Source organism: Lissotriton helveticus, chromosome 10 (assembly GCF_964261635.1).
Source record: "Lissotriton helveticus chromosome 10, aLisHel1.1, whole genome shotgun sequence".
In the NCBI taxonomy this organism is placed as follows: Eukaryota; Metazoa; Chordata; class Amphibia; order Caudata; family Salamandridae; genus Lissotriton; species Lissotriton helveticus.
Genome location: NC_136071.1, coordinates 599,159,927 through 599,187,018, shown reverse-complemented (window position 1 = coordinate 599,187,018; position 27,092 = coordinate 599,159,927). Strand labels below are relative to the sequence as shown.

At 49.5% G+C, this 27,092-nt stretch overlaps 1 protein-coding gene across 1 annotated transcript in view; it reads left to right on the top strand.

Annotated features, from left to right (window-relative positions):
* Positions 1-27,092, top strand: part of CREBBP (CREB binding lysine acetyltransferase) — a 1,783,742-nt gene that overhangs the window by 808,526 nt on the left and 948,124 nt on the right. The window contains exon 15 of the mRNA XM_078663125.1: positions 23,568-23,747. Coding sequence (XP_078519251.1) covers positions 23,568-23,747 — 180 coding nt within the window. The remainder of the gene's footprint in view (positions 1-23,567; positions 23,748-27,092) is intronic.

The following is a 27,092-nucleotide window of genomic DNA, read 5'->3' as shown; positions in this document are numbered from 1 at the left end:
TCAGAGGTTCTCCTCTTTCTTCTTTCTCCTACCCAGCAGGGCTCTGCTCAGGGCACTATAAAGGGCTACCTCTCTGCCATTTTGGCCATCTTAAGGCTTCCTGATCAGCCTTCTCTTTTCAAGTCCCCTGTTGTAAATAGATTCTTGAAGGGCATCACTCACATGTTTCCTCCTGTTCCTTTCGTGATGCCTCAGTGGGACTTGAACCTTGTTCTGACTTATTTGATGTGCGCTCCTTTCGAGCCACTTTACAATTGCCCTCTGCGTCTTCTAACTCTTAAGACTACATTCCTGGTTGCCATCACCTCTGCCAGGAGAGTGAGTGAGCTCCAGGCTCTTTCTTCTAAACCTCCTTTTCTTTCTGTCCATCCAGATAAGGTTGTTTTAAGAACGCGTCCCTCTTTCCTGCCCAAGGTAGTCACAGCCTTAAACATCGGGCAGTCTATCACCGTGCCCACCTTCTTTCCGCCTCTGCATCCCTCGAAAGAGGAAGAGAGGCCCCACCGTCCGGATCCAAAATGTGCGCTCTCATTCTATCTGGACCGCACACGCCAGTTACGGGTGGATGACCAGCTCTTTGTTGGTTACGTGGACGCTAAGAAGGGACGGGCGGTGCACAAACTAACAATCTCTCGGTGGGTCGTCTTGTGCATCAAGGTTTGCTACTCCTTGGCAAAAAAGGAGCCTCCTGTTGGGCTGAGGACCCATTCCACTCGGGCCACGGCGGCTACTACTGCCCTGGGTCGGGGAGTCCCCTTGTAGGACATCTGTCAGGCAGCTACATGGGCCTTGCTGCACACGTTTGCTAGACACTACTGCCTGGACAGCCAAGTCCGGAGAGATGGCTTCTTTGGCTGTTCCGTTCCCGAGGACTTTCTGGTGTGATCTTGGTTCACACACCCACCACCGGGGTTGGTATTGCTGGGGTATCTATTCTAAGGTAAGGAATCTAACTAACGTGTTTCTTTCACATGAACAAGTTACTTACCTTCCGTAACGATATATCTGTAAGAAACATTAGTTAGTTAGATTCCTTACTGCCCCACCCATCCTCCCCATTCTGCGAACCGATATCTAGGGTTAAGGTACATCCCTTTGAGGGCCCTAATTTCATGGCACCAGTGTCGGTTTTTATCATGGCTCTGCGTTTCTGGCGCGGAAAAGCTGTGTATAAGAACTGACGTCAGCGCGCGAGGGCGGCGTCCAAGTACTCCGACACCGTCATCCCAGAGCCAACGATGCCGACGACGGACGCGTAGCCGCAGACGACGCCTACCGACACGCAGGGGTACTGCTACGCAAAACTTTCCGGATCCAGCCTGACGCCTGGGGATATTCTAAGGTAAGGAATCTAACTAATGTTTCTTACAGATATATCGTTACCGAAGGTAAATGACTTGTTCTTTGGTTACAGTTGTGATTTTTAAGGAATATTATTGTATTTCAAAAGTTGACACTTAGAAACATTTTCACATAGAATCACCAATGCTATTCTATGGAAGGAAATTCACTTAGCAGGTAAGTAGTCTTAACGTTACTTCTTCTTACTCTGTGTTGGATCCTGGATTCAGCACTAGTCCAACTCCTGTAAACAATTGAAAGAATGCGTTCGTCATACAGGTGATTTTTAAGGAATATGTGTAAGTTTGGAAATTGGACACTTAGAAGATTTTCTGGTGAAAACCAGACAATGGATTCCTATGGAGGAACATTGAGTTAACAGTAAATCACGGTTATAATTACTTTTCAGGTTCAGTGCTGGGCTGAAAGGTACAGCACCGGGTTCTCTCCTGCTACCAAGTGAGTAATTCGGAATTCGTTATTCAGCTGATTTTAGGTGAATATTTTAAAGTTTCAAAACTCTACACTTAAAAGAATTTCCAAGTGAAACCAGTCAATATTACCCTATGGAAGAAAAGTGAGTTATCTTCTTTTGGGTAAGTACTCGACTGGCAGAGTTAAGGTTCTGGGCACAGACTCCGGGGTCTCCCAGGGTCAGGTAGGCACAGTTGTTACACCTTCAGCGGCTATGGGGCAGCCGGGTGCAGATAGAGGCCCAATGTTAACCTATGGGTGGTAGGGGACCTTTGGTTGGTGGCTGCTGGCAAGCCGGCCCCATGGCTGTGGGAGCTGGGCTCCTGGTCACTTGCTTAGGGCAAATGGGGACGTAGATTAGGACAAAGGTTGCACTCCCAGGGGCACTCTGGCGGCTGGGTGCAGGGTGCTTTTGAACTGTGGGGCGCTCATTGTGTTATTCAATGGGAGACTTGGAAGTTGAACAATGGCTGCAGGCTCGGGGACGGAGATTCTTCAGGTGCGACCACCACTTCGAGAGGTAAGTTGGCCCAGGAGTTGGGCACAGGGGGCCGTGGGGCGCCGGGTGCAGGGGTGTCATTGGACGTTGGGAAATCTTACCCTCAGCTGGTCGCGGTTGGAGGGGTCCCTTGTTGTGAGGCTGCAGGCGTTGTCTGGGTCGTTGAGGAGGGTCCTTGGGCACTGGATTCGTGGTCACAATCGCCGGGGGGACGTCCTCGTGGTGTTTGTCCACTCAGGCACAGGCCGGGCTCGACGGGTGCAGATTGTGCTGGATTTGCGGTTCCTGGCTGGCATCAGGGGTGTTGCTGTTTGAGCAGAACCACTGCTCATGGGAGTCCCAGTCTTTAAGAGGTTCAAGGCAGGCAGATCCTCTAGGGTTTTGGAGGTTGCTGTCCGCAGGAGATGCCGGGGTTTAGCAGGAGCAGGTTCAAGGATCGACAGGCCTGTAGGGCTGGGGCCAAGTCAGTTGGTGTCGTCCTCTTGTTAGCAGCTGCACGGGAGGTCTTCTTGTTTCTTGTTCTTCTTCTTGTTTTCAAATCAGTATCTGAGGAAAGAAGGGTGCCCCTTAGATACTAAATGTAGGGGCGTTACAGGTAGGGTAAGGGCAGGGACCAATGGGTCCCTGTCCTGGGGTGAGTACACCCCCTATCCTGCTCCTCTCCTGTGGGAGGGGGCAGGAGCCTATCTCTGATTGGGCAGGGCTCCCCATCCTCAAGATGGCGGGAGCCCGGAGTTGTTTCACCTCGCCTCCCCCACCTGAGGGATGGAGTTGGCACAGGCTGGCACACCCCCTTTCCTCACCTAGGGTTTCCTCGCCTGTCTTCCCGCCAGAGTGGGGGTCAGAACAGGTGGGGGCCAGTTGCTGAGTACAGCAATTGGCCTGGGGAAGCTCACAAAAGCCGGCATGCCTTTGAAGCTTCCCCTGCCCATCCTGGGGAAGGAGGCTTGGCACCTCGTCCCAGGATGTGCATTGTTTCAGGCCCCTGAGAGCGGCAAGCTCTCGGTCCAGAAACATGTCTGGTGGTGGCAGCCTTGGTAGCCATGCAGTCAGGACACTGGGCGTTGGTTAGGTTTCAGGGGGCATCTCTAAGATGCCATTTGTAGTGCATTTGGCATTAAATCCCACACTGGCATCAGTGTGGGTTTAATGTGCTGAGAAGTTTGATATCAAACTTGTCAGTCTTCAGTGTAGCCATCCTGGTGCTGTGGAGTTCATAATGACAACCTCCCAGCACCATATACTCTTAATAGCATCACTGCACTTGCAGTGCCCAGGAATGGACCTGGGTACTGTAGGGGCACAGGGCTCATGCACCTGTGCCCACACCACTGGCATAAAGCACCCAGCTAGACGGGTAATTGATGTAAGCCAGGGCAGTGTGTTTGTGGGCATGGCACACAGGGATGTGTGCCATGTCGACTCTTTGTTTAGTTCTGCACCAGGACACTCAGCCTGCAAAGGCAGTGTGTGTGTGTGTGTGTGTGTGCGTGTCAAGGTACAGGGTCCCTAATGGTGGCACAATAAGTACTCCAGCCCTTAGGGGTCTTCTCTGGTCACAATGCCCTTGGTACCTAGGATACCATTTACCAGGGGCTGACATGTGGCCAGAGATGCCAATTGGGTTTTAGTTTCAACACAGTTTTAGGGAAGGAACACGGCCCTGGGCACCTGATTGAGCATGCCATGGGCTCCTGCCAGTCAAAGCACATCAGCAATTCAGCAAAAAGTGGGGACATATACCATGCAAGAACTTTCTCACAGAGTCTAACTTCTTGTGTAAGACTGCTTAGAAGTCCTTCTTGAGCAGCCATGTGTTCTTGTGCCGAATACCCTGCCTTCCCTCCCTTGGAGTGTGGTCTGATAAATCCTCCGGAGGGTATATGGCCCAGACACCTTGGTTAAGTCTGTGCCTGGGATCAAAATTGTCTTGGCTGGGAAAAGGGATGAATGAATGAGCAGATTATTGCGTCTTGGCTCTAAAACGGAACAAGAAAGCGAAGTTCTGAATCCTGTTTGTGGACAAAGAGCCAGGTTTTCAGTGATTTCCTAAAAACAGACCGAGAGGGGGCAGATTTAAGTTCCACTGGCCAAGTGAGAGGCCATGGAGATGGTGTAGACCTCGTACCATGTATGCCAGATCTGCCACACTTGGCATAGCTCTACAGAGTACACCCAGGTTGAAAAGAGATTTGTATCTGGTCATCCCAAGTGAGTTACAGTGCCCATAGGGCCCGTCCCAACAGTTGTCAATCGTAATAACTATCCTGTGCGGGGTCTAAACTCTGAGGACTGTCCAAGGTTTGCTTTCCAATATAACCATCACATGCACATATCTTTTCCAACCCTTCCATCTGCACTGGAGATAGTAGAAAGGTGACGAAAAATAGTCCCACCAGGAAGCCCCAGTCAAAACCAAACTGTAGAACACTGTTGTATCCCTGTTGTCCTTGAAGTTTGCAGTTAATACCAAAGGTGTGTTTCCTGTAGCAGTAGGACTTCTCGGGAGTGCCATCTCGCGAATAACCCTGCCTTTGACGCCATTCACATTTCATGACATGACAAGATACAATAAGCAGCTGAGCCCCCCACCCTTTGTAAGCGTGAGTTTTTATTTTATTTTCATATATCTTTATTATCTTATCGAGCACGGTAACATTTAAGAATTGTCTGACCAAAAGTGCTGTAGGTTAAGACCGTGGTGTACCTTGGTGAAGGTCCTTGCGTGCCGTGTGAAAGATGGATAAACGTGACAACTGATGCCCAACCCCTCACCCCAGCCACACCAGCCCTAAACTTCCACTTCAGAAGCATCTTTACCTGAGTAGTAGCTCCATCCAGAGTTATGAGTTAGGAGTGAGCAAAGCTAACGCTACAGTTACAGCTGTCATTCCCAACAGAAAGGTTCAGGCTGGGGCTTTGCTGCAAATATGTATTTTTGCCACTGCGACCCCAGCTGCAGGTCAAGCTGCATCAGTCAAGCAAGATATTACTACCTACCCGCTCTCCGCCAAATCACCAGAGAAGAAAAGAAGATGGAAATTCGCTGATCCAAGGGACAGCGGAGAGACAATACGCACCAGTTACAGAAAGTATGTTCTCAGAACTGTCATTAACTAAGAACATTAGCTAGTAATATGTGCTTGTTAGGATGCACCTTTTGTTGCATTCGACTGAAAAAGTGGGCATTTGGATTTCATCAAGAGCTAATTTGCGGCCAGGAAATACTCCTCCAGAGAAAAGAAGGCAGTTAAGACGCATCAAAGCCTAATGCACTGGTGTCCGCTCTTAAAGTTCCATGCAGGCTGCCCATACCTCAGCCTAATCCTTTTCAGACTGATGCACAAGCCTATTGAGCCCTTTGTGCCTTAGAGTATTCATGATCGTCTTTGGAGACAGCGTATTTCTCAACACTCACCCTTCATTTATTCCAAAGTGCTCACTGAGTTCAATCTGGATAATATCATTGATCTTTTCACTTTCTTCTTAATAGTTCAGACTCCACAGTTTGGATGTTAAGAGCATTATGTGCTTTTAACTGAACTGAATCCGGGATTTCCGTTCATTACACTAACTGTTCGTGCCCTTCAGGGGCAGTGATGCTGGGCACCTGGGTGCTGAGGTCACCATCAACATTTGAATCACCTCGTGTAGAAGCCTGAAACAAAATCATAAACGAGTAATAAAACCAACTCTCTGTCAGCACATAAGATTAATAAAATGTATTATAGGTAAAAAAAAAAAAGGCAAATACATGCAGCACAAAGGCAGTTCTCATAGCCACTGAGTGTCCTAAGAGGGGAAGTTTGTAACAGCTTTTATTGATACAAACCACAGAAGGAAAGAACGTCATTATGCATGTGACCATCTTTGAGTTGATATAAATTATCTAATCTACAGGACTGCAAAAGTTGACCCAAAATCATTAGACAAATGCTTGTAATTTTCCATGGCGCAGAAAGAAAGATGCTCTCTCAACGTAAGGCTTGCTCAAGAACCACAATTCCAACAGTACAGGATGCTAGCTTAGCCACAAGCTCGTCAGCATACCATATTTAGAAGTAACACTGCTACGTGCTAGATATTGCAATAATTTCAATGGAAAAGTACTAAGGCTTGTACATTTCATTAGGCTGGACAGTCACAAAAGTGCCACGTACTCAGGACACATGGTCAACAACAATATATCTCAGATCATAAAATGTATCACACAGCTTAGGCCTCCTCCAATTAGACAAATATTCAATACTTAATCTGTATTACATGTATAATAACGTCTTTCCTTCTGTGGTTCGTATCAATAAAAGCTGTCAAGCTTCCCCTCTTCGGACACTCAGTGGCTATGCGCTATGCTGACTGTCCACGTGCTGCAAGTATTTGCCTGATATTCTTGACCTTTAATAAATTCTATTCATCTTACGTGCTGACAAAGATTTGGCATCATTTGTTTATGATTTTGTTTTAGGCTTCTACACATGCTTCATTCATTGTTACTCTGAATAACCTTCCTAATATTCACCCGGTTTTAAGGCTCGGTTTCTTCTTTGGCCTTATCTTATGATGGAACCAGCAGATATATATGCCAGACAGCTTTTCCATAAAATACCTTAAATGTGGCAGTAGCATCATTAAACCAATCTGCTGCAGCCATAATGTCCTCCAAATAAGAACCATTTGAAAAGTCTTTAGAGGGCATGGCCCGTCTCACAGAATGAGCTCCAGCAATGGATAAATCAATACCAGCTTCAGCCAACAACCATTTAACCCATCTGGCTAAGGTTGCCAAAGAGACCGGGCAGAAAGGTTTCTGTTGAGAAATTAGCAATTGTCCTGCATAATTCCTCCACAAATCACAGATGCATGCCTCTCATGTTTTGAGGCAATCAACCTCACAGAACTTTTGATTGAGGAAACACAGGATAACTGATGCATCTCAATACAGTTTTTGTACGTCTTGAAATAGTCGAAGAAATTCCGTAGTGAGTAAATACTCTACCTGCTAAATCCAGGGCCCTCACATCCGAAACACGTCTAAATGAAACGAGACACTGTTTACAAGAGTGATCCTCATTAGCGGGCCATGCTCTAAGAAAACGGAAAACCACGTCAACATCCCATAACATAAAATACTTTGGTTGAGGGGGACAGATCACCCGAATACCCCTTAGTAACTTTCATACTAGGCGATGTTCACTTACAGGTTTTCCATCCAAATTAGGATGTCCAGCAGAAATATCAGAACGGAAATTGTTAACCTTCCTATAGGTGAGGCCTTGACTGGCGAGTTCAGATAAGAAATTCACAATCCTATGGACACCTGCCCCCAAGGAAGCCACACTCCATTCACTACACCAACATACCTATCGGCACCAAACTGCCTCATATCTTTTGTGTGTAGAGAGAGCCCAGGACTGCGACAAGAACATAGCTTCCTGCGAAACTCCTGGTAAAACACCAATGGATGTGGAAGACTCGTTGGGTCGGACGTAAGATCCAGGAAGGAGATAATCTGCATCGAGGGGGCACAAGATTGCCACATCGCTACATGACACCAAGACTGGACCTTCCAACAAGGCGTCACTAGGATCAACTCTGCCGTCTGCCGACTCACCTTCGACATTACTCTCTGGATCTACGAGGCGGGTGCGAGGGGGCATGTTCAGAAGACCCGTCGATCAGGACTGAAGAAAGGCATCGGAGTTTGGCTGCCAGAGGATCCGGCCTCCAACTGTAAAAGATAAAGAAGTGGAAATTCAGGAGGGTTGCAAATAGATAGTTCATGCATGGACCCCAAAGCCGATTTAGCTCATGAAATACCTGGGAATGGAGTCTGCAATTGCTGGAATTGCATAGAAATTGAGAGTTCCAATAAGAAAATGCATTGGCCTGGCCCGGAATATATTCCTCCATCACCAAGATGTGATGCTGGAGACAGTAATGCCAAAAATCCTTGGCTATCTCCACCAGAAGATGGTATCTTGTCCCACCCAGATGGTTGATGTATCATACCGCCATCACGCTGTCCATGCAACAACACGTCTTGCGCAGGGATAGAATGTGAACTGCAAAGGAGCCTGCCAACATTTTGAGGCAATTGATGTGAAAATGAAGCTCATCTGGAAACCACCTGCCCCCGGTTACCATCGAACCATACCAGATTCCCAACTCCATCAGCTGGCATTGGATTCTATGATCACCTCTGGAACCGAAGCAAGGATAGCTTTGCCATTCCCAGCATTCATGTGATCCAACCACCAGGACATATTTCGTCTGACTTCCTCTGCCTACACTATTTGCTCTGAGTAGGACACTCTTTTCTGAAGATGTAAAATCTTCAACCTTGGAGGGGGGCCTGGAAATGTCGCTTGGATGAATGATGCCAATAGACCTTACCTACTAGGCGAGCCAAGATCCTCAATGATATAATAAGAGAGGCAAGCGCTCTCCTCAAGTCTTTCTTGATAGCCATCCATTTCTTGAACTTTAATTGAAGTTGAACCTTGATAGAATCTACTCTAAAACCCAAGAATGATCGATTCTGAGGAGCAACTATGACCGATTTCTCCAAATTGATGACGAACCCCAGATCCTAAAGGTGCTCGACTGCCCAAGAGAGAAAAAGAACTGTCTTAGCTCTGCGCCGTGACAAGAATGCCGTCTAGATATATAATCAACCTTACTCCCTGTCCAGAGATATTTGACGACCGGTCAGAGCAACTTGGTGAAACACCATGGAGCCGAGGACAGACCAATGGGTATAGCGGTGAGCTCGTACCAGAGAAGATGCCAACGAAATTGGAGAAATCTCTGATGGGGCAAAGATGTTGATCTCCAATTAAGCGTCTTTGAGGTCCAGACGGATCATCCAATCTCCCTCTTACAAAAGATCGCGAAGCAAGTATATGCCCCCCATCTTGAATTGGTGATGCACTATACAGGAATCGAAATGTTCGAGGTTCAAGACTAGCCGAAAGCTGTGGTCCTTCTAAACCAAGAAGATTGTGCTGACAAAGCCCTGTGGGTGAGGTACAGTCCACACTACCGCTCTTTTTGCTAGGAACATCCAAAACTCTTTGTCTATGTAATTGCTCTGTCCTGAAGGGGGGGGAGAAGAGGAGTTGAGTGTCTACCCTGCTGAGGGGTGATTCTAATCTGAACGTTTGAACTGTCAGCAATACCCACAGATCCTGCGTGACAAACCTCCAATTGTGTAGGAACAACTGTATCCTTGCCCCACCAAGGTTTCTGATGCTGCAATAACTCTTACTTGAGTTAGTGACCTTGTTACAACCCCAATAGCTGCCTTGCTGTGCGTGACCCCAACCTCTTCTGTTATGGGTGGGGTAGAAGTTGATGGCTCCAGAGGGAGCACCTTTGCCCCTCTGATAGTATCCTCTAGAGGCCTGATTGAATCCACGGCTTGGTGGCCAGCTTTGAAAAGCACCCAGCTCTGGCAAAAAAGCCATTATGGAACACCTTATTAATAGAAATATGGGCCTTGTCAATTGCGGAGGATGTAGCGACATACTTCCCTAGGTCTTAAACAAATTTGTCCCCAGATAGCAATCCATTTGCCATTGTGCCTGCCTCCGTAGAGACCAAATCCACCAACTTTGGACCATTCCTCATCAGGAACGACTTGCAACGTGCAGTCTACAACATAGTGCAGTTAGCATTGCCAAGGAGACACAGTGTGCTATCGGTCCAATCGAGGATCTCTCCAGGATGCAATTGGGAATTTACCTCTCACCTGGACGACCAATTCTAAAACTTTAGTGAGCGAGCCGGAAAGGTCTTGCAGCTTATCTTGACATCTATTCCATGCGCTGTCTAGACCTTTTTTGGGATCTTTTGCGAACTTCTTGAGGAATGTTGCCATATTGGGATCTAATTCTGGTATTTCAGCTACTTTTCTGAGGATATGTTCGAGGACATTCCAACCTCAGTGTGTTGCTAACCTTGCGCTCAAAGCCTTTACACAGTCTGTCTTGAACATAATGCGCCACCTCCATGCAGGGCACCTAGTCTGTGAAGCGAGGATGGACCATATTTTCAGGGTGGAATAGCAGGTTTTTATGCCAGAACTGCGGTATTTCCGCAGTGGCATGGTGTGCCTTGCATTTGCGCTTCAACGCTGGTAGTGGATCGCCATGGGAATGTCTGAATCAGATGGTTGGGCAGAGGACATGGAAGACAAGTTTTTCAAGTGGGGCGCTGAACCCACTGAGATCCCCGAAGGACCTTGGGATGGTGTGCTCTGATATTCATGGTCCAAAGGACTGAGGCAGCAATCTGTGAGAGTACGTCCGCAGAAAAAGACTTGGAACTACCACCTGAGGCCAAAGCCAGCATCACTGATCGTAACCTGACTGGAGGAAGAATCCTCGGGATTCCCATCATTTCTTGCCATCCATAACAGAACAGCCGTTGCATAAAAAGCCTCAAAGCCCTAATCAGGGCCCTATTAACGGAAACCTTCACATAGATGTACAGTGCTTCCATCAACCTCTCTTCCACCTAGTACTCATAAATCTGAAAGAAACAGGTTAGTATTAGATTCCTCACCTTAGAATATCCCCAGGCGTCAGTCTGGATCCGGAAACTTTTGCGTAGCAGTACCCCTGCGCGTCGGTAGGCGTCGTCTGCAGGCGTCCCCTGCGGCTCCGCGTCGTCGGCGTCGTGCGCCGTGATGACGTCGCTGGAGTATATAGACGCCGCCTCCGCGCGCTGACGTCAGTTCTTCTTTTTTCCGCGCCAGTTAGCGCAGATCCGAAGAGCAGTACTCCGGTCTTTTGACCAAGTGTTTGTAAAACGAATTCTTTCTACGGTGCCGGTAGGATGCCTGGGTTTAAGAGCTGCGACGAGTGCGACCGCATGATGTCGGTCACCGACCACCATCGACTCTGCCTCCGGTGTCTGGGCGCGGACCACGACGTGGAGTCCTGCGTCGACTGTCGGGCCTTGACTGGAAAAGCTAGGCGGGAGCGGTCCCGCAAGCTTCTCGAGCTCCGGGTGTCGGCCCCGCGTCGAGAGCGGTCCCGGTCCGGTCGGAGGTCGAGGGAGCGGTCGAGGGAACGATCGCGGAGCCGCCATGGGCGCTCCGGGAGTCGCCACCATTCCTCCGGCTCGTCAGGTAAGCACAAGAAGTCGGGGCGTCGCCATCGCACCCCCGACTCCCCCCGACGCCCGCGTGATGCGGCCGGGGGCTCGGGTGGCCCCACCCCCGCGGCCCCGCGTGGGTCGCCGACGCCGTCTACCCCATACCCGTCGGTCCCTGGGGAAGGCGCGTCGCGTGAGGAGATCGAGGCCTTCCTCATTGCTATGAGGGCGAGGTCTCCTCCGGCGGGGCCTTCGGCGCCTGCGGGCCCGTCGGTCCCGTCTGGGGGCCCGAGCGGTTCGGGTGCTCCTGCCCCGGCGCCGCCGGTGGCTCCGGCCCCGGCGCCGCTGGTTCCCTCTGGTTCGTCGCCGGCTGGTCTCCCGGCCTCTCCGGCGTCGGTTCCTGTGGGCCAACCCGTGGGACCGCCCCCGCGTGGTGCAGCGACTCCGCCGTCGGCTCCGGCCGGCGTCGGGTCCCCGGCACCGGCGCCGCGCGGCGCCACCCCCCTTTCCTCCCCGACTCCGGACGCGGAGTCGGACCGGCGTCGGCCGACGCCGGATCCGACGCCGATGGGGCCCGTTGACCCCGATGTCTATATCGTCGACCCAGAATATGGGTATGATGAAGATGAGTATGGAGAGGGTTGGGAGGGGTCTGAGGACCCTCTATCCCGTGCCTGCCAGTATGATGTGGACTGGGTAGGTGATCTGGGTGATGCCAGTGGCCTGGACGAGTCGCCCAACCCTGGGTTTGTCTCTCCGTCCCCTGTGGCGTCTGAGGCAGGTGCTGCCTATTCGGTGGTCCTGATGAGGGCTGCCAAGGCCTTGCACCTTGAGCTCCCCGTCGCGAAGGTCAAACCGAACATTCTGACCGAAGTGTTTAAACCGCAGTCATGCCCCCAGAAGCCTCTGCTGCCGTTTAATGAGGCCCTGTCGGATGTCCTTTTGGGCACCTGGTCCAGGCCCGCTTCTGGTGCGCCGGTTGACCGGAATGTCGCAAGGCGTCACCGTCCATGCTCGGACGACCCTGCCTTTTTATCCACCCATCCCTCCCCGGAGAGTCTGGTGATCCAGGCCTCCACTTCGCAGTCCGCATTTCCGTCGGCTCCGCCCGATAGGGAATCAAAGCGGTATGACCAATTTGGTAAAAAGGTATTTTCCTCTTTGAGCGCTGGACTGCGGTCTTGTAATACCGCGTGCCTCTTGGGCCGCTACACCCACTCCCTGTGGGATACGGTCGAGGAGTGTCTGCCGCAATGTCCCCAGGAGGTGCGGGACAAGCTCACCCGGGCCTTCGTTGAAGGCCGGGATGCGGCGCGGTACTCGATCCGTTGTGGTCTCGACACGACCGACTCGCTGGGACGGGCGATGTCCACAACGGTGGCGATTCGTCGCCATGCTTGGCTGAGATCTGCCAACTTCTCGCCAGACGTCCAAAATTCACTCATGGACATGCCATTTGATGGCAGTCGCCTGTTTGGTGACAAAGCGGACCACGCGCTGGAGCGCTTCAAGGACTCCAGGGTCACGGCCAAGTCCTTGGGTCTTTCGACCCAGCGCCAGCAGACGGGTTCGTTTCGGCCCTTTCGTGGCCAAGGGAGGGGAGGTCCCACACGTGCTGCCAGCCACGCGACGCAGAACGCTCCCCAGCGCGGTGGCGGCCGTGGTTTCCGCCGTGGTGGCGGTAGAGGCCAGCGGCGTGGTCAGTCCACGCCTCCCTCCGCTGCTGCATCCAAGCCTTCCTAGTCCGAGCTTTCGGGCTCACGTGACGCCAGTGGGTGGCAGGGTTCGCCATCACCACTCCCGCTGGCGCGCGATAACATCGGACAGGTGGGTGCTGCAGCTTGTCCGAAGGGGCTATGCCCTCCCCTTCGAGTCCACTCCTCCAGCCATGCCACCGCAGAACCACCGTGTGTCGGGGGACCACTTGACACTTCTGCAGGAGGAAGTTACGGCCCTCTTGGCCAAGGGGGCCATCAAGCGCGTTCCTGGGCCAGAAGTAGGGTGTGGTTGCTACTCCCACTACTTTCTGGTACCCAAGAAGGACAAGGGAGGCCTGCGTCCTATCTTGGATCTACGGAACGTCAACGGCTTCCTCCGGAAGGAGAAGTTCAAGATGTTGACTTTGGCTCAGGTCTTGGCTGCTCTAGACCCACAAGACTGGATGGTAGCGTTGGACTTGCAGGATGCGTATTTTCACATCCCCGTCCTGCCGGCCCACCGGCGTTACCTGCGGTTCACGGTAGGCCACGAGCACTTTCAGTTTATCGTGCTCCCATTCGGCCTTACCAGCGCCCCACGGGTGTTCACGAAAGTGATGGCGGTGGTCGCAGCTCATCTGCGCCGGTTAGGGGTTTCGGTCTTCCCCTACCTCGACGACTGGCTGTTGAAGGCGGGCTCGCCCCAGACAGTCGTCCACCACCTTCAGATGACGGCAGACCTCCTGCACGAGCTGGGGTTTTCCATCAATGTGCCGAAATCACACCTGTGTCCCTCTCAAAAGCTCCTTTTCATCGGAGCGGTTCTCGACTCGGCACAGTTTCGGGTTTATCCTCCGGAACGGCGGGTCCGGGATATTCAGGCTCTGATTCCCATCTTTCAGCCGTTATCCCGGGTTTCGGTCAGGTTGACGCTGCGGCTTCTGGGGCTGATGGCCTCCTGCATCCTTCTGGTGCATCACGCCAGATGGCGGATGCGGGCTCTGCAGTGGGACCTGAAGTTTCAGTGGGCCCAGCATCAGGGCAACCTATCCGACCATGTCCTGATCTCGGAGGGCACTGCGAGACAGTTGCAGTGGTGGCTTACGGACCGCGATTGGGTCAGGGGCAGATCCCTCTCCCTTCCCCAACCGGAGCACGTGGTTGTGACGGACGCGTCCCTCCAAGGCTGGGGTGGCCACTTGGGAGAGGCGGAGATCAGAGGCCTCTGGTCTCCGGCGGAGTCCCGGCTCCATATCAACATGTTGGAGCTGCGGGCGATTCGCCTAGCACTGAAGGCATTCCTCCCCTTTGTCAACGGGAGTGTAGTGCAGGTGTTCACGGACAACACCACCGCCATGTGGTACTGCAACAAACAGGGCGGTGTGGGGTCGTGGACCCTTTGCCAGGAGGCTCTGCGCCTCTGGCAATGGCTGGAACGTCAGGGCGTGACTCTGACGGTTCAACACCTGGCAGGTTCTCTGAACGCCAGGGCGGACGAACTCAGCCGTCGGTGCTCGGTGGATCACGAATGGCGTCTGAACTCGGATGTGGCGAGAGGCCTCTTTCAGCAATGGGGAGAGCCTTGGTTAGATCTATTCGCCACAGAAGAGAACGCGCAATGTCATCAGTTCTGCGCGTTGGAGTTTCCAAGACGGCACTCGCTCGGCGACGCCTTTCGGCACGAGTGGAGTTGCGGTCTGTTGTACGCCTTTCCGCCTATACCACTTCTGCCCAGGGTGCTGAAGAAGATCAGGCGCGACCGGGCCCAAGTTATCCTTGTGGCTCCGGACTGGGCTCGAAGGTACTGGTATCCCGAGCTACTCAGCATGACAGTCGGTCCCTCGATCCGCCTGCCCCTTCAGGAGGACCTTCTGTCGCAGCAGCAGGGGACGGTCCTCCACCCGAACCTGTCCAGTCTCCACCTCCATGCGTGGAGATTGAGCGGCGACAGTTGAGGCCATTTGACTTGCCTCCTGAAGTCTGTGATGTCATTCTGGCAGCCAGGCGTCCCTCCACAAAGTCGGTATACGCCTGCCGGTGGAACAGATTTGTGGCATGGTGCACAGCAAAGGCTGTGGATCCCCTTTCTGCCCCTCTGTCTGAGGTTCTCCTCTTCCTCCTTTCCCTTGCCCAGCAGGGCTCTGCTCTGGGCACTATCAAGGGCTATCTTTCTGCCCTTTCCGCCTTCTTGAGGCTACCTGATCAGCCATCTTTGTTCAAGTCCCCTATTGTGTTAAGATTCTTGAAGGGCATCACGCACATGTATCCTCCAACTCCGTTCGTGATGCCTCAGTGGGACTTGAACCTGGTTTTGACTTTCCTGATGTGCGCTCCCTTTGAGCCCCTTCATTCCTGTCCTCTCCGTCTTCTCACCTTAAAGACGGCCTTCCTGGTAGCCATCACCTCTGCCAGGAGAGTGAGTGAGCTCCAGGCTCTTTCTATTCAACCTCCTTTCTTGTCTGTTCATCCTGATAAGGTGGTTCTTCGGACTAGACCTTCTTTCCTGCCCAAGGTAGTCTCTGCTTTTCACATTGGGCAGTCCATCACCTTGCCCTCCTTCTTCCCGCCTCCGCATCCTTCAAAGGATGAAGAGCGGCTCCATCGTCTGGACCCAAAACGTGCGCTTTCATTCTATATGGATCGCACACGCCAGTTCCGGGTGGATGACCAACTGTTTGTTGGCTACGTGGGTGAGAAGAAGGGAAGGGCGGTACAGAAACGGACCATCTCTCGGTGGGTCGTCCTGTGCATCAAAGCATGCTACTCTTTGGCTCGGAAGGAGCCTCCTGTTGGGCTGAGGGCCCATTCCACTCGGGCCACGGCGGCTACTACTGCCCTGGGCCGGGGAGTCCCTTTGCAGGACATTTGCCAGGCGGCCACGTGGGCCTCGCTGCACACCTTTGCGAGGCACTACTGCCTGGACAGTCAAGTCCGGAGGGATGGCTTCTTTGGCCGTTCGGTCCTCCAGGACTTTCTGGTGTAGGTTGTATTGGTTCGCAGACCCACCACCGGGGTTGGTATTGCTGGGGTATCTATTCTAAGGTGAGGAATCTAATACTAACCTGTTTCTTTCAGATGAACAAGTTACTTACCTTCGGTAACGATATATCTGTAAGAAACAGTAGTTAGTATTAGATTCCTTACCGCCCCACCCATCCTCCCCGTTCTGCGAACTGATACCTAGGGTTAAGGACATCCCTTTCAGGGCCCTAGTTTTCAAATGGCACCAGTGTTGGTTCTCACATGGCTCTGCGTGTTCTGGCGCGGAAAAGCTGTGTGCAAAGAACTGACGTCGGCGCGCGGAGGCGGCGTCTATATACTCCAGCGACGTCATCACGGCGCACGATGCCGACGACGCGGAGCCGCAGGGGACGCCTGCAGACGACGCCTATCGACGCGCAGGGGTACTGCTACGCAAAAGTTTCCGGATCCAGACTGACGCCTGGGGATATTCTAAGGTGAGGAATCTAATACTAACTACTGTTTCTTACAGATATATCGTTACCGAAGGTAAGTAACTTGTTCGTTACATCAATATACTCCATATATCCTTCCTCTTGAACGTAGTACACCATGCTGCTTGTCGGAGGCGGGCCTACGAGGGGTTGGAAGAGGTTCAAGGGAGGATATTAGTCCCAAAGCAGGTATATCCGAGCTTTAGAGGCAACAAACAGGACAAGAAACTGTCCATGGCAGGTTAATTCAATGTGGAGGGAGCCATCTGCACTTATCCCTAGGCCAGAGCCTTAAATCAAAGTTTAACCGTCCCATTGGGTGTTCTTTGGGGACAAGAGTAAATGGGAGCACTCGGCACAAAGTGCAAAGCCTATTGAAGACTCAGAGGACATGGATTGGCATCGCGCACAAGCGTGAGAACAAATGTCGAAAGAGTACTGTGTACTCGCTCCAAGCGGTCAAACCACTCCGATTACCTGCTCCACCCAGGCGAAGGCGACGGGGTAATGAATGAGCACCTGAAAGCGGAATCTGCTCTGTCGTTGACACTTGTAATTAAGAAACAAATACCACATCACAATACCCAGCGCACGCACACAAGGGAACCATTAAATAATTGCACTTAGCTCAGTCACTTCAGCAGCAAAGAAAAAGGAAGGAGTACGGTCATATAGATAGATGATAGATAGATATAACTATATATACACACACACACATACATATATGTATACAAAAATATGCATAGCCCCTATGATTTTATGAGCTGTTGGGGGTCATGGGAAAGGCAGTTTAAAGTTTTAAGTGTTTTGATTGGCTGCTATGAATTTCTCAGTAATGAAAGGGGAGCATAACCCGAAGCCTCTGCTCCTGCCATAGAATTAACAATTTCATCAGGGCCTTTCATTTTGATGGAGGGCATGCCCTTTGTATCAAGGTCTGGGCAAAAAGGTTAGCTGCAAGTGGAGCAACCTCACAGAATCAGTCTGGACCCACACCCTCAGATCCAACTCTCACTGACAACCTACAGAAAGACCTACCCACATTCGACAACTCGAGAGACCGCCTGGCCAACTTGAAAAGAATCAGATTCACTAGAACTTGCACACATGCATGCTGATGCACAGAGGACCTCAGACGCCAAACACCACTGGAAGCAGCTGGAAAGAAGATGGAGGACCAGCAGAGACAACACATTTATTGACAAATAGGAATCTGCCTTCAGACTGTACCACACACAGATCATAGAAGGCAGGAAAGTGGACCTTGAGAGCAGACTGAAATTCTTCTCTATCACCGACAAAAAAACTCTTCAACATTGTCAGAGTTCACCAACCTGACGGCTGCCACCACCGTCCCCTGACAGAACCTCTGCGACAGCCTCTCTGACTTTATCCACAACAAAATCCTCAAGATCTACTCCAGCTTCATACCCCCACCCACCATTGAGGACATCACCACACAACTCCCCTCACCACCTGTAACATACACCACCTAACAAGCTGGAGCCCACTTGCTACAGAGGATACCACCAGAATCATGTTGACCATTCACTGAGGTTCACCCTCTGACCCCTGCTCTCACCACAAGTACAACCTGGACAGCATACTGGTCAGACTCTCCACTTTAACCTCCGAACCAAAGAAGCTCATCTGCGGAATCTCCCAGGGCTCATCCCTTAGACCGACACTGTTCAACGTTTCCATGGCACCTCTCGCCTCACCATAACAACCCAATACATTAACACCGTCTCTTACATCAATGACACTCAGCTCATCCTCTCCCTTGCTGACAAGAACACCTCCAGGAACAATCTCACTACCTGCATGTCTGATGTAGCAAACTGGATGCGAGAGAACTGCCTCAAGCTCAACATTGATAAGACAGAGGTCCTTTTCTTACGAAAAAAGAACTCTCCCAGGGACGACTACTAGTGGCCACCTGACTCTGGTTCTACACTCATCTTCACAGACCATACACAAATCTATGGCATCCCTGATGACAAGCTCTTGATGAACAAATAAGTCAAGTCAGTGATATTCTCCTGTTGCCACATCCAAAGATTGCTCCCCAAATTTCTCAAATGGTTCCCCCACACACGCCAGAGGTATGGTCACCCAAGCCCTCAGCACCAGCAGACTCTAATAGCGCAATGCACTTTGTCTGCATTCCAACCACCTCACCCAGAACTTCAAACCATTCAGACCACCACTGCCATATTCATCCTAGACACCCCAAAGTGACACAAATCATGCCCTACCTTGCGGAACTGCACTGGCTACCCTTCCAGAAATGCTGCATATTCAAGCTCTACACCTACAAAGCTCTTCATAACACAGTGCCAGCCATCCTCATCTACAGACTCCAACTCTACCAATGCTACATATACCTATGCTCTACTTCACTCTGTCTTGCACAGATCGTCTGCATCCGCAGAAGCAAGACAGGAGATCCCACTTTCTCCTTCATCACGGTCAAAAGCTGGACCAAACTCCCTCTACTTATCTGGAACTCCACTTCACTCCTCAGCTTCTGCAAGGAGCTGAAGACCTGGATGTTCAACTAGGAGCACTTCGAGACCTACGCTCCAGCTCTGGCACCTGGATACCCTAACAGGAGATAAGCCATGACCTACAAATCTCCATAATATAACAAGGTTCATTTGCAGTAACCACCTTCATGGTTGTTTGTGCACACTTTTATTTTCCACGATTAAGAATGTTCTCCTGGCTTCTTGGTAGCAGTTTGTTCTCCGATAAAGCATCTAAAATATTTCTAATATTTCTAATACTGAGCCACTGAGGAGCAGAAGTTATAAAACAGTATATTTTGGGTCTTTTGGGGGTAGATGTATTTTATGGTACTGTTCCTGCACCAATTCTGCTTTTTCTGGTGGATACTTCTGTACTTCTGATCTCAGATTCCTCACCTTGTTAATCTCCTCTGGTCATAAGTAGGATCCTGGTGCTCTCACAAAAGCTCATGCACACTTTCAGATGGGACCATTTGCCTCCATTATGATCTGTTCTACCTCTGGACATGTCATTGAGCTACATAAACCATAGCCCCCACCCTGACCACTACTCTAACATCAGTTCCTCTTTTCCTGGCCCTTCTGTGCAGATGTGGTGTCTGCTTCTTTTTTGTTTGTTTCTTGGCTTAATCTTTTCTCTAATGTAAACTTTTGTACTAGTGTGCAGGGATGAATAGCACTCCTCCAAATAACAAAAGATTTAAACAGTGCAGCACGTGTCCCATTGGTCATAGATCTGCTCAAGTGTCTTTGGTGTTTTTAGCAGCAAGCATAACTCCAAGTGCTTCAAAAAGTACTCCCAGGTGCATACATAGGCTATAATCCATCAAGAAGCTGACCTCTACATTGCAGACCACAAGAAACCGAGTCAGTCCCACTTCAAGCTAGGTCTGTTCAAAGCATGTGTGCTGTAGATACACATGCTTTGCATAAACCTGCCATCTAGTGTTGAGTCCGGATGTTTGCAAGTTGTTTTTCTTCGAATAAGTCTTTACTAGTCATGAGGTAAGGTGACTCCTCCTTTTGGTGATAGTGCGCACAGACATCAACTCCATTGTTAGATAGTTTTTTCTGCAATTGGGTTTGGTTGTGTATTGCTGCGCTCCATTTTTCGGGTTTCCCTCGATGCTCAATCCACTCTACCCTCGACGGTATTGTTTCCGTACTCGTTCCCACTTCTTCGAGTAAGGACTTGACAACAGGATTGACTTTTCGATCAGGAAGCTTTGTGGACGGCCTTCGGGCCTAACTCCGCCGAGTCTGCTCTACGTCGATGGATTTGACCCGGTTTAAATTCTGTCCTCGGTGCCACACGAAGTAATTTGTGCGTGTCTCCCAAGCACAAAGACCTGCATTGCTTGCAGATCATTCCGATCAAAGAATACTCTTTCAATCGTCGGGCTTAACGTTGAGAGATTCAGCGTCAAAGCATCGAAGATACGCCGGATATCTTCGGCCAAGATTTCGACCAAGAAGACATCGATGAATCAGAGGCAGAGGAGGAGGAAGCCTTCTCCGAACAAGATTCTGGATTAGAGCTCGAGATAGACCTCGATGCCGAAGAACAGCCGCAGGGGCAAGGTGACGTGAGTACAGAAGACCCCCTGCCCCCACAAACTCAGAAAAAAATAAAGGCTTCAGTACCACCTTTGCCTCCTGGCCAAAGTCGGCACTGAGACGTTTCCGATGCCCCATCTCCAAGCCCGGCTCCGAAACAGTCAGTCAAGCCTTCCGGCTCGGTACGGAGTCGGCAAAAATCCTCCTCGGAACCGAATCCCTCCGGTTCCAAACAACGAAATCCTCTGTTTCAAAAACCAAGCAGTCTTCAGAGCCGAAAAATTCTGCGCCGAAAGGCCAGCTTCTTCTGGCACCAAGGACACCAGCACCGAAAACCTCGGTGCCAAAACAGGAAGAGACTACCTTGGATCCAAAAGTGGGCATTATTCCATTAACACCAGACCCTCAGCAAAAGAAGCTGTATATTAACCCCAAGACCGGCAATATTTACACAAAGCCACCTAAAAAAGGCAAGCTTCAGGATGAGGACGCTTCTTACAAGATCCCTTTAAAGAAAAAATCAGTGGCTACTTGTGCGTTACATTTACCATCACCACCACGTCCTCCGCCTCCTTCACCTGAGAATCCCTTGCAAATTACACCTCAGTATTCCCCACAATCTCACCTTGAGGGTGACGATGCTGATGATGATGAGGGGATACATCTCCGTACAGATCCATGGACAGATTATACAATTGACCCCCGGGTGATAATAATCCAGACCTTTACCCAGCCAAACCATCTCCTCCAGACGACAGTGCATCCCGTCAAGAACATATTGCCAGGGCTTCACAATAGCTAGGGGTGGCACTGCACAAGGAATCACTAGAGGAAGATTTTTTGTTTGAAACTGTACCTTCATAATGTTCACCTTCATGAGTCGTGATTGAGGAGCACCAACTGAGAGTTTCTGATCTTTGGTTTGAGGTAGTGGATGCCATTTTGGTTGCTTGCCACATTACCACAAAATATATCTATTCAGGTCACTAGTCCAAATTGATCACTTCCTTGATTAGAAGAAAATTGATCCTCTAGTCTACAGGCTATGTTCTGTGATGTCCTTTTGTTTGTCTTTGGTCTGGCAAGGCTTTGCTTTGGGCACACTACAGGGTTACTTATTGGCCCGTTGGGTCTGTTTGCTTCCCTGACGAACCCTCTTTATCAAATCACGTGACATGTTTTTAAAGGGGATTTTGTATACTTTTATCCATGCCTCCTTCATTATGCTATAGTGAGAGTTGAATTAAGTCCTCACTTTTCTAATATATGTTCCTTTCAAACCTCTGCAAAGTTGTACCTTGAGGCAGATTTTCTCACTGAAATCACTTGTTTATATTGCGTCTTTGAGCTACAAACATTTAGTTTAGCCTCCATGCACTGTATTCTTAGCTGAAAGCTAAGGCTTAGGTTTCATGCATGTTTTCCCCAAAAAATAGTGTCGCCATTCCTCTTATGGATATCCATCATGCTCTTGCTTTCTTCCCTGTGAAACATCCTTCTTAACCACATGAATGCTGCAGCAATTCATCCTCTGTGCTGCAGATCCATTATTTCCATTGTTCATGACGAGCTCAGCTCGTCATGAGCACACAAGCAGTGTACTGCATGACGAGCTGAGCTCGTCGTTAGCATGGAAGGGGTTAAGGAGCAAAGACTACACTAGATGAATCTGTCCATTAGCGTCTCCTTGGCTAGGAATAAGGAGTGCTGAAATGGTGATCAACTTTTTGTTGGATTAACCTGGGCAAAGAAAGGAAAGATTAATCAAAATGATGGACCATATTGTGATGGGTGTCCTTTGTTTAAACTTATATTCCATGGCTAAAAGGGCAGTTCTGGAGGTTCTAGAGCTCATTCCACAAGGGCAAAGGCCGTGACTACAATCCTGTCTCAGGGGCACCTGTTTTGAACATCTATCAGGCAGTCCCATACTTTTATAGAAGCACTACTTCATCAATTCTCTGGTTGTCAGAGAAAGTCAATTTACAGGCTCTTTTCTGCTTCACTTCCTAATATTAATTTCAGTCCTCAGAGGTAGCTTGGAGGGGCGTTGCCTAAGTGTTGATTCACACTCTGAGGAATCTGCAGTTAGAAGTCTCCCCTTAGGAGGATAAGTTAGCTTACCTTTGATAATGCACTTTCTGCCAAATACTCTGATCTAACTGCAGATTTCTCACTGAACACCCTTCCTAAATCCCTGAACCCCAGCAACACCTCACCACCAACACTCCTGGGGAGTGGACATTTCTGAATTTAATAAGGATCCAGATTAGATTGTGCATACTATTGATCTCAATCTGTCTGTCACACTTCTTACCGGAGGGCGTGCAAGGGGTGGTGCCTGTATACTACAGTGAGGCACATTGTCCAGAGGCAGCAAGGACTTGGATGCAAGCCAATGGTGCCACTTGCCAGCGTGCACAAGTAATTTCAAGTTTCTTGAGCCATTCCAGTACCTCGAGAACACATAGTAGATTAGACACCTGCAGATTATACACCAGAAAGAGTGTTCTCAGAGAAAAATAATTTATAATTTTTCTACATCCTTTGTAGCCTTGCTATCCTCTCTGCGTTGGGTTGTTAACAATGTTAATGCTTTTGTCTCCAACTCCCTCTTTTTCAATGCCTCCGTTACTCTTGAATGTGGGGACATCAGTGTTCACTTACTAATGAGTATGAGAAATCAGTGAGCCATGTTTTATGCTCATACTGAAACCGTTTCCAAATATAATTTAAGACAATTTATAGCATTAATAGAGAGGAGGGTGTTTTATTTAAGTGACACTTTAATTCTCATTTATTGTTCTAAATAGAACATCCTTAATACAAGTGAATTGCAGAATAATAAGTCTATAGTAGATTTGATTGAAAAGCTAATTGCATTTCCTACATTTTCTCTCTTTTTATGCACTAGCTGTCTCAGGCTGCGACAAGCGTTGACAATCGTGTACCAACACCATCATCTGTTGCTAGCACTGACGCTAACTCCCAGCAGCATGTCGCTGAGCCTCCAATGTTAGAAATTAAGACTGTGGTTAAAGCTGAGGAACCTGAACCAGAGGTCAACGAAACACAAGTGGAATGCAAAGTTGAAGTAAGGATGCTTCTTTTGTGACGCATAACATGTTTTTGGAGTAACCACCAGCATCACATATCATTAACTTTGAAGAAACTCAAATACATTTCCGTTCTGTTAAAGTAAATATTTATCAAATTTGCTCCCCTAAAATGTGCTTCCAAATTCATCATGCCAGTAGATTGGATATTTGGTAATAGGCAAAGTTTTACTTAACATTTATACATGTTTTCTTAATGTCCACAGTCTTAACCACTTGAGTCTGTGCATGAGTAAGTGTAGCAATGAAACAACTTGTGGATTACCTGCCTCTGGTCTCATAGTTATCAGCTGCTTTTGTTTACATTATGAAACCCACCATGCACGTTTGATTTTTGTGTGTGTGCATTTTACTGTTCTTTTGACTCCTTTTCTATATACACATCCTCACATGCTTTCTCTCTAGAAAGGGTATAACTGCCAGTCAGGCCCCTTTTTTTCAGAATACCAGTTTAATGAGCAACTCCACGCTTTTAATTTGGTATCTTAACTTGTTTTGACAGTTTTCTCACTTGACCCAGCAAATGAGGACTACATTTGTCATCATCCAATGACTAGAGTGATTTCAATTCCAGAGCCATTGCAGCTGGATAGTACTACTTGTTCGAGGCATATGAGCTGCAGATTACACACTGTGCATAGGTCGCCACCTAGTGTTGGGCCCGGGTGTTTGCAGTTGTTTTTGTCCTGAAAAGTCTTTGGAAGTCACGAGATAGGTGACTCCTCCTTTGGACAATAATGCGCATGGGCATCGGCTCCATCCTTAGATTGTTTTTTTCCGCCATCGGTCTCAGATGTGTTTCTTGCGCTCCGGTTTGGAATCAATTCTCCTTCGGGCGCAATCCTCACCCAGTTCCACAGTATTGTTTCGATCGTGGTTCCCATCAATGCGATTCTTCACGACTTCTAAGTCTTCGATTCCGGTCGTCGACGAAGGCCTTCGGGCCTATCTGGGCCTTACTCTCTGGCTCATGGAAAGGACGCCATTTAAGAAGTGTCCTCAATGTGGGTCGAAGTTTCCCCACACCGATCTACATGAGGTGTGCAACCTTTGCCTCTCACCAGAGCACGAGGCCAGAGACTGTTCCGCTTGTGCCTCCTTCCACTCCAAGAAGACGTATGGGACTGACGAGCTCGAAGAACTATGGCTCGCTCGTCATCTTCGATCCCGGACAACATTTTCCAAGAGGGCGTTGACATGCCAGAGCAGAAGCAAGAACATGGCGTCGACAGCGACTCCGAGGCCGACGACTTAGACGTTGAGGACATCACTCCGGCACAGAGGGTCGTAAGTACACACGTCGACCCAGACCCTTCCTCGACGCCCTCCAAAAAGGCTTCGGTCACACCCTCGCCTTCGGGCCCGGGTGGACACAGAGAGACTGCTTACCATGCCCCGCCTTCAAGCTCGGCAAAGACGCCTAATAAGCCTTTAGGCGACTCAGGCCCGAGTCAGCCTACCCCCCATGCCGGCACATACCTACTGGCACCGAAAAAGGAGCCATCTTCTTCCGTCTCCACGCCAGCTGCTTCCACATCTAAGCACTCGGCGCCGAAGACTGGCACCGGCTCCTCGGCACCAAAACCACACGCCGAGCAAGAAATTGCCACCAAAAGCACCCAACTCCCATGCTTCGGAGCCGGAAAAAAACACCGGAGCCGAAAAAGCCACACAGTCCACCTGACAGACACTACAAAAGAACATGTTTCTAAGCCAAAAGATGGTACCGGTTTGGTGCCGAAAAAGCCTACGAAACCAAAAACTTTGGCACTGAAGGATCTACCTCCCACAGAGTAACTATTCCATCCAGATCCTACACAAAAACTCTTGTTAAGGATCCCAAAACTGGTCGATTGACTCTTCGCTCTAAAAGACGACCATTAGAGACGTCTGCAACAGCTCCTCATCCTAAGAAGACAACATTGCGTCCACTCCTCTAGGAATAACTTCTTTTCCTCCTACTCCTACTCCTCCTCCTTATCCACCACCTCCTGCCCTGCCACATCACTCCCCTACACCATCTCCTACTCCTTTAGAAGATGATCATGACGGGGATAACACCTCTGATGACACAGGGGGTGGTGGAGATAATGAGCCACCTGATAATCCTAGTCCTCCTGGCTCACCTGTCCCATGGGATGATTATAGGACATCAGATGTCCATAACATCCCACAAGAGGACATATACCCCTCCAGGGCTTCCCCACCAGAGGACACTATGGGGTTTAACCAACTGGTCCATGGAGCTGCCCAATATCATGGAGTTGACATACATACTGACCTAGTAGCGTAAGATTTCCTTATGGATACCTTTGATACCACACAAAGGTCCACCTCAATTTTACCCATGCTTAAAGGGGTCATTAAGCATGCCACAGAGGTCTTCAAAGACCCAGTTAGGACTAGAATTATCAGCCCCCGAATTATAAAGAAGTATAAGGCTGCCCCCTCAGACCCAGCCAACATTAAAGGGCCTGCACCACTAGACTCCCTTGTAGTCTCCAACGCACGCAAAAGAGCCAATTCCCAAACATCAGGCGAGGCTCCCCCACCAGACAAAGGGTCTAAACTCCTAGACGCCTCAAGCAAACGAACAGCGTCACAAGCAGCAAACATTTGGCATATTGCTAATACTCAGGCACTATTAGCAAGGTACGACAGGGCACATTATGATGAGTTAGAATCCATAATGCAGCACCTTCCTGACAAGTACAAGAATAGGGCCAATGAACTTATAAAAGAGGGTAAAAACCATCACCAATACCTCTATTCGTTGTGCCCTAGATGCAGCAGATACCTCTTCAAGGGCAATTAATACCAGTGTCCTTTTTTGTAGGCATGCCTGCCTACACATTTCAGGCTTCAAACCTGAAGTACAAAGTGCAATACTCAATCAACCCTTTGATGAGCAACACTTATTCTGGCCTAATGTGGACGTATTCATTGAAAAAAATGAAGGATACTTACACAGCTAAATCTATGGGGGCCTTGCAGTCCCAGACGCTCTTTTCGTCGCTCATCCTATAGAAGCACCACTAGAGACTACTCTTCAGATAGTCCATCTACTTCTTAAAAAGCCCCTACCCAATCCACCTACAGTAGGGGCTACCAAACAGGGGGTTACAGGGGCAACAACAATAAAGGCAGAGGCAAAACTAACAACTCCCCCTCTGCCTCCACCCCTGCTCAATGACTTACCTCCACTTCCCCCACCACATTCCACTCCAGTTGGGGGAAGACTACCTCAATTCCTTCCTGTATGGACCAACATCTCATCAGACAGGTGGGTGCAACAAATAATTCAAACAGGTTACTGCCTTGAA